At 44.6% G+C, this 13,909-nt stretch overlaps 1 protein-coding gene across 1 annotated transcript in view; it reads left to right on the top strand.

The window, feature by feature from the left end:
* The window catches only part of GRID1 (glutamate ionotropic receptor delta type subunit 1), a 722,282-nt gene that overhangs the window by 421,788 nt on the left and 286,585 nt on the right, over positions 1-13,909 (top strand). The window contains exon 5 of the mRNA XM_037049370.1: positions 6,942-6,995. Within this exon, the coding sequence (XP_036905265.1) occupies positions 6,942-6,995 (54 nt within the window). The remainder of the gene's footprint in view (positions 1-6,941; positions 6,996-13,909) is intronic.

Raw genomic sequence — 13,909 nt, 5'->3', positions numbered from 1 at the left:
TTACTGTTTTGCATTAACTATTTACCAAAAATGCAGAATGTGAGTTTGTCTTCTCTCAGCTCCACATTGGCGTGAAGCATTAGTAAGTGCATGGGCTTTGCCTCTGAAGGGCTGCATTGTGCTGCCTTATTGCACTAATCTGCAGGGTGACTTTGGGCAAATTTTTACAACTATAGGCTCAAATCTGTGGCTGTTGTGAGGGCCCAGTGAAGTATCATGTACAGAGGGCTTAGCTCAGGGTCTGGGGTTGGACCTGTTCAGTGCCAATGATTGCACCATCCTGGACTAACCCTCACCTGCAGCCTATTTTCCTGCCAGCACCTTCTCTGAACTCCTGGGTGGCAGGCTCAGATCTTCCTCAGCAAAAGAGCCTTCTTTACACTCCCAGAGATGGGTTTGGAAGCTGTACAGCTTCCAGAGTAATAGTTGAGGTGGATAGAGATAACCCATACTTGCTTAAGAGAGGCTGTATTCTAGGAAGGTTTTGGGAGACAAATCTGGAAAAGAGATTTGCATAGAGTTCAAGATTCCCCAGTGGGACCTAGGAGTATGATAGCCTCAGAAGTAGGAGCCACAGAATTGGGGAGAACATTAGGTCAGTTTTCCTGTGAAAGCAACAGCCCAGGAGGTTCTGGAGATAAGGCTGAAGTGAACAGAATTAGCTGCACTAGAATCTTGAGTTCTTTTTTTTTTTCTTAAGAAGGCAGTCTCTGAGACCTGGAGTGGTATGAAATAGATCAGTGGTAACCCTGGTTTTCTGGTGATACTGGCATAACCTCTGAAACTCAGGCTCCATGGTTGTTGCTTTTCTTATTTACTTGTAAACAGGCTCCTCAAGTCAACCATAGCCTTGCAGCCAGTTATTCCCCTTTCCTGCAAGTGGAAGGTGGGGCATCACATTCCCTCATGCTTCAGAGGGTGACAAGGCACAGAGGACATTGTTCCTAAGTAGCATGTTGTTGGTAAAATAGCAGTGGGTCTTTAAACTTAGCTCCATATCTGCCCTTGAGAAAATGTCAGACCCTGGGCTCCACCGTGGGGGTTGGGTTGGGGAAGGGAGTTCTGAAGTGTTAGGGCTTGGGTTTTAAAAAGGTCCTGTCAACAAGCCTTCTGTTATCTCAAGGCTCCCAGTGTTGGGAGGGAAGGTGCCTAGATAAGTGGCCTAGAATTAACACATACATGAATAATTGGTGGCATTCGCTGTTTGTAAAATAAATCCTCAGTAATGTGGCTGGAAGGCTTCCACGTGGAGGCTTTTTTTCTACTCCATTTACTATTCCTTTAGGCCAAGCAAAAGTGAAATAGGCTCATACTAGTGTGTGGCAGGCCTAGTCTGTCAAAGGGAGGAAGAAACAAGAGATTATGCACTTCTATACATTCAAAAGAGACCATCAAATGCTAACCAGGTAGGAGATGTGAGTGGAAGGAACGGGAGGACCTTCATGTTAACTGTTCATCTATAATGCTAGAAGTTTTATATTTAATTTCATCTAGTTCTCACAATAACCCCAAGATGGGAGGTGCTTGTACCACACTAGGTTGCAGAAGCAGATTTGGAAGTGAGAATTTATTAAGAAGTAACCCACAGGATGAAAGGAAGACAGCAGGGGGTACAGATATGCAACAGGGACAAGAGGGAAGCCAGGGAGTGAACAAGGTCAAGGAAGCAGTTTCGGGTTGTCCTACAGAGGGATTCTGGAAACTGCTAAGCTTGCACACAGAGCTGTCCCCTTTGGGAACAGGATAGCTGGGATTTGTGTGTGTGATGCCCTCAGTGCTTGGTTAGGGTTGTAGCTTTCTGGGCACCATGAATGCCAGGCAGGCTCTGGCAGCCTGACCAGGGGTGTCTGCCATCAGGGATAAGCACATAGAAGCCAGTGTGCTCAAGGATCCTAGTGGGAATTGAGAGAAAGGGGCAGAGCAGTGATAGCACTGCTGGCATTGGACCGCCTTTGAGGCAAGGAACTGCTGCTGCGAAAGGTGGAATGGCTCACCTGGGAACACTCAGCTAAGCAATGGCCAGACTGGGATTTGACAGGTTCTGCCTACCTGCTTCCTCTTTAACTTGCTCACTCTGAGAGGAAAAGGAAGTGTTGGCCTCTGAGTGCCTCATGGTTGAGGAGAAACAGGGAAACAACCATACTTCGAAGGGGAATTTGGTCCTGGAAGGGACACTGCCCACTGGGCTCTTCCCACAGAGCTGGCAGCTCTCAGGTAATTAGGAAGGGAGTGAGAGGTATTCCTGCTTAATCTGCAGTAGCTTTTTCTCACCATCCATTTTAGCTTCTGTGTGAGTTCCACCCTCTGGGAAAAGCTGCAGCCAAGTGCTATTTATCTCCACATGGGGAAAAGAGGCTTAACAAATTAGCTGGTGCTTAACTGGTGAGAAAAAGTAGGACAGAAAAGTTGGTCAGTTGTCCAGCGGAGTTTTCTGATCAATTCTCTTCATCAATATTCTCTGTGCATGAGCCTGAGACTAGGTGGGAAGATTCCTTAGATTAGCCAGGGCTCCCACCTGTTCACAACTGGCAAGTGTCCACAACTAAGTCAGGTCTCTGTGTTGCTGGTTCTGTATGGGGATGTACAGAGGAGCTCTGTCACCTGCACAAGTACACCCACATCTTCAGATTCTCTACACATTCGGGAGCAGGGCTCCCAGTCTTGAAGGTCGAGAGAGATGGTTGGGGCTCTGAAACATCGCAGGATCACCATTTCAGTGATGTAGGATTCCTAGGACTGGGGCTGAGGTGTCCACATTTTAAAAAGCTCTCTAGGAAGCCTTTACATCAGGGCTGACAAACTCATTTTTACCACATCATCCTCGCAGTTGCCTTCAACGGGCGGAATGTAATTTTAGGACTGTATAAATGTAACTACTCCTTAACAGTTAAGCGAGAGCTTGGCCCTGCCGCTGGGTAGAAATAAGGTGCTGGGCCAGATAAAACAAGGTGGGGGGCTGTATTTGGGCCGTGGGCTTTGTGTTTGCTACCTGTGCCTTAGATTGTTGGGGAAGGTCATCCAGAAGATGTAACTGTTGGTTTGAACTGTGAGCTAAACCCAGGCTTCCCACTCTTTCTCCTGTGCTTGGAACGTATGTTCTGCTTGCCTCCCCAGTGCTAGAAGATGCCCTAGGACGTGACCTCGCGATAGCAAAGTGATGATGAGACTCACATGACTGAACCCAGTTAAGGCCCCTATGTGCATAACAATCCAGTTAAGACCTCTAAATAAACTTTTAAGATTCTGGAGGGCAGGTGTAGAAAACTGTCCTTCAGCCATCCAATACAAGCCTTATAAGTTTCCCTTGCTTATTAAATCTGCCATCTACCAGTCTGGAGTGATCTTCCCTCTTCTCCAGTCTCTTCCTGTCCTCTGCCTATACAGGCTGGTTTCAGATTATACCCAGGAAGCTAGTGACCAGATTTGTAGAGCAACCTACATGCAGCCAGACTGGAGAAGCACTGCTGCAGAATGTCAGTGCATGATGGAGCCTTAGCCCTCACCAATGACCAACCTCCATGCCGATATTTAAAACCTTTCAGGGCACTGCTGTTCGCCTTCCACTTAGGCACTTCCCATGAGACTGCACTACTCCTGAGGCAGCCCATTCCATCTTGGATGACTTGGAAAGTCAGAAAGTTCTCTCTTACATTGAGCTGATATCTGCCTCCCTGATTACTGGAGGCCTTCGTCCTATATCAACTTTCAAAGGCTGCAAAGAGTAATTCCAATCTCTCTTGCATATGACAGTTCTTTATGTGTTTAGAGAAACTTATACTGAATTGGCCTCTAAGCTTCTCCGATCACTTTAACTGGCCATTGATTTACCCATTCCACTCCATGATCAATTCCAGTTTGCAGTGTTCTCCTTCAAGCCCAGTAGCCAACCCCTTAGGGTGCAGGATGGACCTGTAGCTTTTTGCATTCAATGGGCCTTTATTCAACACTATTGCTTTCAAGTCTCATCTCCCTATTTACCCTTCTGCTCCTGGACACAAGTGTAGAACATTCAGATCAGCCTTGTTAAACCACATCTCTTTTCAGATTCAGTTCAGTGTCCTGGCTCTCTGAGATATTATGGTCTCCTCACAGCTCTGTGTCATGTGCAGATTTGATGGGTATGTGACTGGTGTCCTCCTGTGAGCATTAAGGAGGTGCCGAGGGGTTAGGAATGAGGCAGACAGGAGCCCAGCAGGGTGCTTCAGAGTGTTCTCAGGTCTTCCTTCCCCACCCACCCTTCCCTGGGCCTCCGAGCTCCTGAAGATACTCATGAAAGTCTGCCTGTTGAGAGGAGAGAGGCTGTGGGCTGGGTGGCCACGACTCTCCCCTAAGGTGCTTTTCCTTTATCATCCCTTATAAGCATCTGAAGTCCTCCTAGCTTCTGTGGAGAGGGCTTGGTTTACCGATTTATAGAGTGAGGCATAGAGTGAGAGAGTGTCTTTGGGATATCACCCCATGAGGTGCCCGGGCTAGTATAGACTCGTCTCTACTTGTCTTCACAGGGGCTGGCATCCTCATTTCACAGGCTGGAGAGGGAGTCTGTACTCTTCATCCTGAAATGGCTCAGGAGAGCCTCCTGGGACAACTGTTGGTGTAAAGATATGTGATGCTAGAGCTGCCCTGGACACTCCCTAGGCTCTTATTTCCATATGCTGATTGTGTTGGTCCTCAAACTTGTCCATTGCTTATGTAAGTGAGGTTCTAAAAGAACCCCATGTAAGAACAGTGCTGTGTAATAATGGGTCTCACCTATGGCTGGTCACTGGGGAGGCAGGCTCTTTACCTCTCAGTTCCTCATCTGTTGAGAAGGATGAGTCAGATCTATACATATTGATAAGGAAAACTATTCTTGATACATCAATAAATAAAAAATGATAGCTATATCCTAATGTGTATTTCATGGTCCTATTTTAATAAAAAAATCTGTCTGATATGTATATGTAGATAGTACTTGCAGATGGGACTAAATATTTCTGGATGGAAACATCTCAAATGATCTGTAGGGGGTGAATTTGGGGGAATAATGGGACATTTTTACTACTTTAGCACATTTAAAAATGGGACAGAGTTATGGGATATTATTGAACATTTTTATTTTTCTGTATTTTTTCAAATAAAAAGAGTAATAAAATTACAAAAGTATAAAAAAATAAAAATGAAAGAGGGCTATGATCTGAAAGCTCTTTGCCAGGTTCATAGATAGCCTGGCTCAGTGCTTGGAGCTAAGCAAGTGCTTTGCACATGCAAAATGAGTATTTTTATGGGAGCATGCTTGAAAGCTATTAGTTTTTTCTGATGCAGACTCTGTCCAGCAGGGTCCATATGTTGTGGATGCTATGAACAAATTTACATGGACTGCAGAAGTCCTGTTGAGAAAAAGGGACAGCATGGCCACTCCCTGAGTGAGCGAGCACCTCGACTCTTGCCTGAACAAGCTTTTATTGCTTTTCTGGGAGCATTACCACAAGCATTTCTTCATTCATCATTGTCAGGCAGTAATGATCAAACAATAGATAACATTCAAAGAACTGTGAGGGCTTATTCTGAGTCAGGGTTAGTTAGCTAAAGGGCCATAAAACTTTGGGAAATAAACTGATATCACACTTGGACCCTAACCAGAAAATTGAGGACATTCTTAGCAAAGCAGGTTTCATAGGATTTTATGCATTCTTTCTTAGACCTGATCACTCCAGGGAACCGCCCATTCTTGCCCAGGGCTGCACCACCCTCTGGCATTGTTTCAGGCTTAAGTAAGGCAGCCAAGAGAGTAGAAGATTTCTCCCAGACAGAATGAGGACTAAGCTATGTCAAAGCTGATGGGCAAGGGTCCATCAGCCCCTCTTTCTATAGCCCCCAAGTCCTTCCCTGAGGGCCCTTTCATGACCGTGCCTGTTTTAGGTCATCCTTCCCTTGAGGAGTCTTACCTGGCATTGGCTAACCAGTCATTCGCTTGGGGCCAAGCAGGGCGAAGTAAAAGGGAGCAGAGGTGGCACCCCTACCAGGAAGATAAGCTTTATCTCCTTAGTGGCTCATGGTCCCAAGGTCTCTTTACTTACCTTAGCCATGGGGCCTTACAGCTTCTCAAACCAGGCAAGGTGGTTCCCAACACTTTCTACTTCTTTCAAAAAAGGCTCAAAAATATCTGAGAAACAATATAAGTTACTGGTTCCTATCCACCTTGCCCTCCAATACATCATTTACACATTCAATAACACTTATGGAACACCTAATCTGTGCTAATTATGGTTAAGTTTCTGGGACATAACTGTGACCAAAACAGACATGGCCCCTGACCTCATGGAGACCCCCACATGGTGGAGGAGATAGACAATAAGAAATAAGTAAACTGATAACTATTCAAGTACAGGGGTGGCAGGTACTATAAAGAAATAGAACAATGTACTATGAGAGAGAATGATAGGGGTAGGGTTACTGCTCAAGATAGAAAGAGCCAGTTCTCTGGGTCCTAAAGAATTGAAGGCAGCTCAGGGTCTCAGCTGTGAGCTGTTGTCTTCCTGGGTTTCATTCAGGTGGCTAGAAAGCTGCTGTAACCCCCTCTTCCAGATTTCTGATACTCTTGCCTTGAGCAATGATGACACGTCCCCTAAGTGCTCCTCAAGAAAGGAGTTTGCAGGCATTCTCTGAGAGGGGAGAGGTGCCCATCCTGGGGCCCTGTGATGCCCACAGGAACTGGAACTTCTAATCTTGCTCAGGGTTGGTGTGTGAAAGCTCTGAAGAATAGCTGGAATCAGATGTCTGTGTTCAAATGACTTGTCTTGTAGCTCAGGCAGCCAGAGATGGCCCCAGGGGGGTGGTATGTTTTGTGAAGAAAAAATTCTCCAAGAACAATGTTTATCAAACCCTGTCTCAATAGTCATCCTGTGTATCTGCCAGCTTCTGGCTTGCTTCTGTTCATGTTCCTTTTCTTTTTCTCTCTGCAGGCCGTTGAGACCAACCTGGCTTCCAAGGACAGCCACTGGGTCTTTGTCAATGAGGTAAGAGAGCAGAATGGCAAGGGGCATGGCCTTCCCTGAGCCCTGCCCCTTGAGAAAGCTTGGAGTGATCATTTCAGGTCCAATTCTGACTTGAGGTGCTGGAGTGATTCCAGGCATCCACTGTGCTCAAATAAGATGTTAGAGAGTTAGGACTTGACCAGGCAAGATGCTTACCTGAAGCGGGTGTGAATCAGTGAAAGAATCTAGACTTGAGTCCACAAGGAAATCTGAAGTCAAAGAGAAGTTGTATCAGGTGTTTGGTGTGCAGAGTGAGTGGAGGCAGTCAGGTCAGGGTCTGGAGAGAGTAGGGTAGGTTAGAAAATGGGGTACAGAGGGGATGGGGAAAAATGAGGAGACAGGTTGCATTTCATGAAGTAGGTTAAAGTTGTGTGTGTTTTGTGATTCTGTGTGAGTACATATATGTAAGAGTATGTGTGTAAGCATGCATGTGTGTAGAAACATATGTGTGAGTGTGTATGGATAAGTGTGTGCATATGTATGTGAGTGTGTGAGAGTGTGCATTCATGTGCACATTGTGAGTGTATGGGTGTATGACTGTATATATGTGTGTGTGTTCCCTGTGCATCTGGTGGGGGTGAGATCTCTCCCATTGACTGTCCACCCCTCTGGTTTGACCCTGGGAGGAATGGCAACACCAAAGTTCCATGGTGGCTTGGTCAGTTCTCACTAATTACATCCAGGCCTCCTCCATGCTGCAGGCATGGCACAAGTATGTCCTGTAACCACGCCCTAGCTTTACCGAGGAATCTCCTCTTCTCCCACATTCATTCAGAAGCAGTGACCCCGGCAGCCTGAGTGCCTTGCAGGCTATTAACAGAGCTAACTTCAGAAGATGTTTTCTGGTGCCTGCTTTCATCAGGGCCTTGGCTTCGGGTGCTTCTAAATTAACTGATCAGTTTCTAATGGCCTCATCCTAGAAGATGCAAAGTTTATTGTGGGAGTAATTTATTTGTTTATGACGGGTGTTTCTTCTTTAGCTCAGTGCTAATATGGCTAGACTAGTTTGGGGAAGCTTATTTTAATAATTTCACAGGTATCTCAGATAGTAGCTGCTTGCAAGGTCTACTTGTCATGGATTTCCTCCATATATTTATGTCTTGTTAGCTCCATGTCCCAGTGGGCCAGTTGGAGACGTGTGCAATACCTGTACATTGACCTTAAGTGGTTGATGGCTGTGCTGATAATTAGGAAAAGGGATGAGACAGCCACCACCCCATTATTAAGAGCCTATAGAGTCCTCCTTGGTCTTCAGGAAGTTTTGATCCTCTGGGTTTTACAAGCTTCTTTACAGGTTCTTCAAAGTCCAGTTTTCTTTGTTCTGGAGAATGGCTATGTTGCATGTGTCCCTTAAGGCAAATACCTGCTGCTGGCTTTACTTTTTTTGTGACTCCTCCAAAATGGACAGCCAGTGTTTGTTTGCCAGTCTTCAAAAGTGCTGTTTTCATGTTTCTAGCCTGTTTTCTTTTCTCCTCCCTACATCTCAACTCACCCCCAGGGCCCTCTGTCCTTCTTGATCCCCTCTTCAGGGCTGGGGATCATTTTAGACTGGCCTGTGTAATACACCCCCAGGGCATTGCTGGGGCACTAGAACCCAGGGTTTATTTCATGACATCAGGAGGAATCAGGTGAAGGCACACCTATCAGAGTCACCCTGGAGCAGGCTCACCCAAGAGAATATCTGTGCCTCACCCATCAGCAGTGCACCCTGGGCCAGCACACCCTGGGCTGAGTGTGTTCTCCAAAAGAGACTTCCCTCTTTTGGGGCTTCCTTTTCTATTGGGAGGCCTTTCCTCTTTAGGAATAAAGGGATAGCAGCTACCATTGCTTGATCATCTATTGTATACGCCAGGCACTTTACTACACTTGTTACCATCCTTAGTGTTTATCAACAATCCTTAGTGTTTATCAACAACCCTGAAGTTATTATCACCCCTATTTTACAGATGGGAAAAGGGAAGCTCAAGAGGTTAAATCACATGTTCAAGATCATATAGCTATTAAATGGTGCATCTTGGTATTCTATATGATGACTTTCTGGCTCTGAAACCTTTTACCAAGTGGCACCATCATGCACATGGCCTTGGCAAAGATCCTTAACTGGTGGCCAGGGTCTAATTCAGTAAGGCCAGTCAGTGAGTCTCAGGTATGCACTCTGACAGGGACACATCAGGACATTCCTGGTCTGCAAGGGGGTCTCTTGCAAAGCTTGGACCCACGGATCCCGACAACTCCTGTGTGGACTCTGGCTAATGATGGAGGTGTTCTCTAAATTGTACATAGACTTGTCCTTAGGAGCCAGCTATATTCACAATGACTGTTTCCTGTCATAACATGGCCCCATTGAACACAACAGTCTTGTTACTCTTAGGACAGTTGCTGGCTATAAAATAAGGTGGGAAAAGAAGAGTCACATGCAGGCACTTGGTGGCTCTAAGATTCAGCAGCTGTACTGGGGCTCCATCGTTTTGCTTCCAGAACTAAAGGAAATTCAGTTTCCCAGAGGAGCTGAGATCTAGGCCTCTTATGTTTTCTCCCAAAGAGACCTGCAGTGGGTCCCCAGCTCTGCCTGCCTCAGTCCTTACAGGATCTGTCCTACAGTTTTCTTCTCTCTATTTGTCTTGCTTAATGTATTTCCCTGGATTCAAGATAAACACTCAAGGGCACGTGTTTTTGTTTATTTTCTTTATGCAGTGGTTTTCTTATAATGCCTCCCTTCACTAGTGAATATTGGTGTTGCATATGACAGGCCTGCTTCATTTGGAGAAGGGAAAATTGGATTCGTACAAAGGCTGGTGAGTCTGTGAGCCTCACTGATAGTTTCTTTGGGTCTCTGGACTCCACTTTTGGGGATGGCAAACAGAAGTGCTTTGGGGTATAAACTATATTTTTATTGATTATGTTACATTTTAGCTTGGGGGAAGGTGGAAGATTCGAAAGAACTTGAGGGAAGCAAAATGAACCATTTGTCAAGGGGGCCAGAATCCCCAATGCCCCATGCAAAATGTAGATTTTTTAAAAGGTTTGCTTGAAGTCAGACTGGTGTACACAGGGTAGCACAGGTTGCTTTGATAAACACTTTCCAGTTGGCATCCTAGAGAAGACAGCAGTAGTAATTAAGACTAGAGTCTCAGGGATGGTGGGGACCATCTGGGTCATTCATCAGAAGCTGCCAGTTCAGGACCAGCCAGCTTTGACTTTGGCTGAGCTAGGTTGCTTCTGGAACTTCATTATCATCTACGTTGGAGTGCTGCCTCTCCACCTGGGTGGCCTTCAGCAGATACCAGGTAAGCCAGTCCTCTCTCTGGCTCGTTGATTCCCAGATGTGCTCAGGGCTGGGTGGAATCTGTACAAAGAGAGGAACAGCCTTCTGTGAGTCTCTGCATCCAGGCAGGAGACATGTATCTCATGGTCTGGCCTCCTGGGAACTTTTTGGAGTAAATTATTTTATGGAATATCTGTATAACTTCCAGCTACTTCTATAGCCAACCATGATGCAGACTTGAAGCTCTTTGTTGTTGGACACCTTGCATTGTTAGTCTACTCCTTCCAAACATGGAACCAAATTACACTTTGATGGAAATCGTTTAAATTGCTTATTAATAAACATTGCAGACGCACGTGTATAACTCATGAGGTGCCTAGGTTTTCTAGCAAGTGAAGCTCTGAGTTATGATCTGTGGCTCAGCAGGGGCCCAAGGGGTAGGGGATTCTAGGGATGGAGGAAGCAAAGCTGACAGGCCCCTCTGAATCCTTGCCCTGTTTCCAGCATATGTTGATGACCCCACATCCCATGTCCATTCCAGACCCTGCCTCTGAGCTTTAGACCCAGAGATCCAGATGCCTTCTTGACTCAGCTGCTTAGAGGCCTTATGACCACCTCCAGCTCAGTGCATTTCTATTTGTATCATGTGCCTCAATGTGGTTCTCACTCAGTGCTCCAATTTTAGGGCCTGTGTCCCATCCTTCTTGTTGCCTCTTCAGCCAATAGAGAAAATCCCTCATCATGTACCTGCCTCAAGCCCATTCCAAGGTGGCCCTGACCAAATCTGTGCATGTTAATTTACTTCTCAGCCTTCTGCTCACTAACTCATGGGTCATCTCAGCAAGCAATGGGTGACTTGCTGTTTCCTGTATTTATTCTCCACTCCTGACTCTGAGCCTTTGCCAGGATTTCCTTTTATGCCTGGGATGCCTTTCATGAATCTTTGATTGTCAAGGACATACCTTTCCTGCAAGAGTCTGCTAAACATTGTCTCTGCCCAGAGGTCTTTCTTCATTTCCCCCATTAGAGGTACTCACTCTGCTGTGCTGGGGACTGACACAAGCACCTGACTGCCTGATCAGCCTGTAAGTAAGAGCTGAACCTCCTTTCTGTCCCAGCAATTCTAAGGTCCTGAGAGACTCCCATGGGAGGGGCTCAGCCACAGAGGAGGTGCTGGGTGAAGGCTTCCATTATAGCATCTACCTGTTGCTTCCTCACCTTGATGCTGCTTGTTTAATTGCCTACACATGGAGGGAGAGGCATTTATAACCACCTCAGTCTTTTGTGGCTTCAGAAAGTTGTGATCCTCCTTCACCAGCCACAGCTGTGGAGTGTCAGTACCCCTTGTTTCATGGCCCCACCTTTTCCTGCACCTATTATGAGTCCCATGGGGGTACACACTCTTTCTCTGAGGCACATGCCTGCTCCTTTCAGCCTGCAGTAGGCTATTGGCAGGTTTATCCTGGGAGGTGGGCAGGGGAAGCACTGGCCAGGCTTCCTGCAGCAATCTCCAAATTGTGTTTGGGAGCACATGTTGTGCTAATTCATAGGTGTTTGTGGGAAAAGGATTCTGTGATCAAAGAGGGTGAATAATTTAAATGGCAAGGAGCAGGTGTCTCCTGCAGGCATCTTTTGTCTCTCACATATACAGTGCTTTCCAAGGATGAGGCAGTGCACACTGTCTGCCACATGCATTTGTGTTCCAACATACTCCTGTGCCTTTTCTCTCGTTACCTGCTCACCTCTGCTGGAGCAGGTTGTTGGCAGATGGTGGAGTGCCAGGGCCCATAGAATAGAGTTCAGATTCCTCCACATGACACATGAGGCTACTCACAAGCTGACTTCAGAGCCCTCTGAACATAAAAAGACCATGAGATGAATGCTGAATTAAATAGCTTAAAGAATTCTCTACTCGGTCCTAGAGAAAAAGAGGAAGGGAAAAGATTTATTTTTTTCTTCCTTTTATTATGAATATTCCAATTCTGTTTGGATATTAAGTCCCTATTCATCTATCATCTACAAATTAATTTAGTGACACTCAAAAAATGTTTCTTCTAATCTCTTCACTTGTTTTTCTCTCCAGTCCTACTGAGGGGTCCTTAAGGACAGGAATCATATCTTACCTACCTCTAGTCCCAGCTGAGAACTCAAAACAAATAATCGGGGTTGCCATATATCAGACATTAGATGGAACCAGGCACTTTTTTTGAGCATCATTTTTTTTACTCTGTATTGTACTTTAAAAATTAACAGCTTTATTCAAGTTTAATTCACATACAATAAATGCATATATTTAAGTGTGCCACTTATGTTTGACACGCGTGTATACCTCTGTGACTGTAACTATAGTGAAGGTAGCAAACATGGAAGGCACCAAAGTGTCTGTGTGTCCTTTTGTGATCCTACCCTCTTGCCTTACCTGGCCATCTGTTTCTGGCACTACAAATTATTTTTATTTTGTAGTTTTATGGAGATGGAATCATAGTATGTATTTTTTAAATTTTCCTATGGCTATTTCCCTTCAGATAATTATTTTGAGATTCATAACTATTGCAATGTGTAGCAATAGTCCCTCTCTATTTGTTGATTAAGTGGTATTCAAATATATGGATATGCCACAATTTGAATATCCATTTACTATTGATAGGTATTTGAGTTGTTCTAGATTTTGATGATCATAAAAAAGGCTGCTATGAACATTCATGTACATACAGTCTTTGTGTGGACATATGCTTTCATTTTGTGGGGGTACATGTTTATAAGTAGAATTGCTGGGTCATATGATAGAATTATGTTTTAAATTTCTAAGAAACTTGTAGTTCTATGGGAATTCAGTTGCTCCACATCTTCTTCAATACTTGGTTTGATCTGGGTTTTTGGCATTAGCCATTGTAGTGGTGTGTATGATACCTCACTGTAATTTTTATTTTCCTAAAAATAAATGATACTGAGCATCCTTTCCTGTGTTTAGATGCATCTGTATCTGTGCCTTTCTTAAGGGGAGGCTGAGATCATTGATTTGAGACATTTATTTATTGCTTTTTGTGCTATAAACTTCTGCTTAAGGGATTTAATGGCAACCCCCAAATTTTGGTATGTTGTGTTTTCATTGTTATTCAGTTCAAAAGACTTTGTATATTACCTCTTGATTTCTTCTTTGACCCATGGATTGTTTAGAAGTATGTTACATAGTTCCCAAATATTTGGGGATTTTTCTCTTATTGATTTTTAATTTAGTTCCATTTTAGTTGTTAGAGAATAGTTTCTATTACTTGATTCCTTTTGATTTCACAGAGACTTATTTGAAGTATATCGTCCTTCTTGATAAATGTTTTATGTGCATTTGAAAAGGATGTGTAATCTTTTGCTGTTTTATAAATGTCAATTAGGTCAATTTAGTTGTAGTGTTATTTATATCTTTTGTCTCCTTGATGATTTTTTTGTCTACATCTTCTATCACTTATTGAGGGATGCATCAAAATAGTCTTTATTTATTTTAATTTATTTTTAGAAGGGAAGGGAGGGAAAAAAAGGAGAGAAACATTAATGTGTGGTTGCCTCTTGCACTCTCCACATCAAGAACCTGGCCTGCAACCCAGGCATGTGCCCTGACTGGGAATCAAACTAGAGA

This window comes from Sturnira hondurensis, unplaced genomic scaffold (assembly GCF_014824575.4).
Source record: "Sturnira hondurensis isolate 20B ecotype Veracruz unplaced genomic scaffold, ASM1482457v3 Scaffold0006496, whole genome shotgun sequence".
NCBI classification, from domain to species: Eukaryota; Metazoa; Chordata; class Mammalia; order Chiroptera; family Phyllostomidae; genus Sturnira; species Sturnira hondurensis.
Note: the sequence above shows the minus strand (reverse complement) of the source record. Positions and strands in the feature narration are given on the sequence as shown.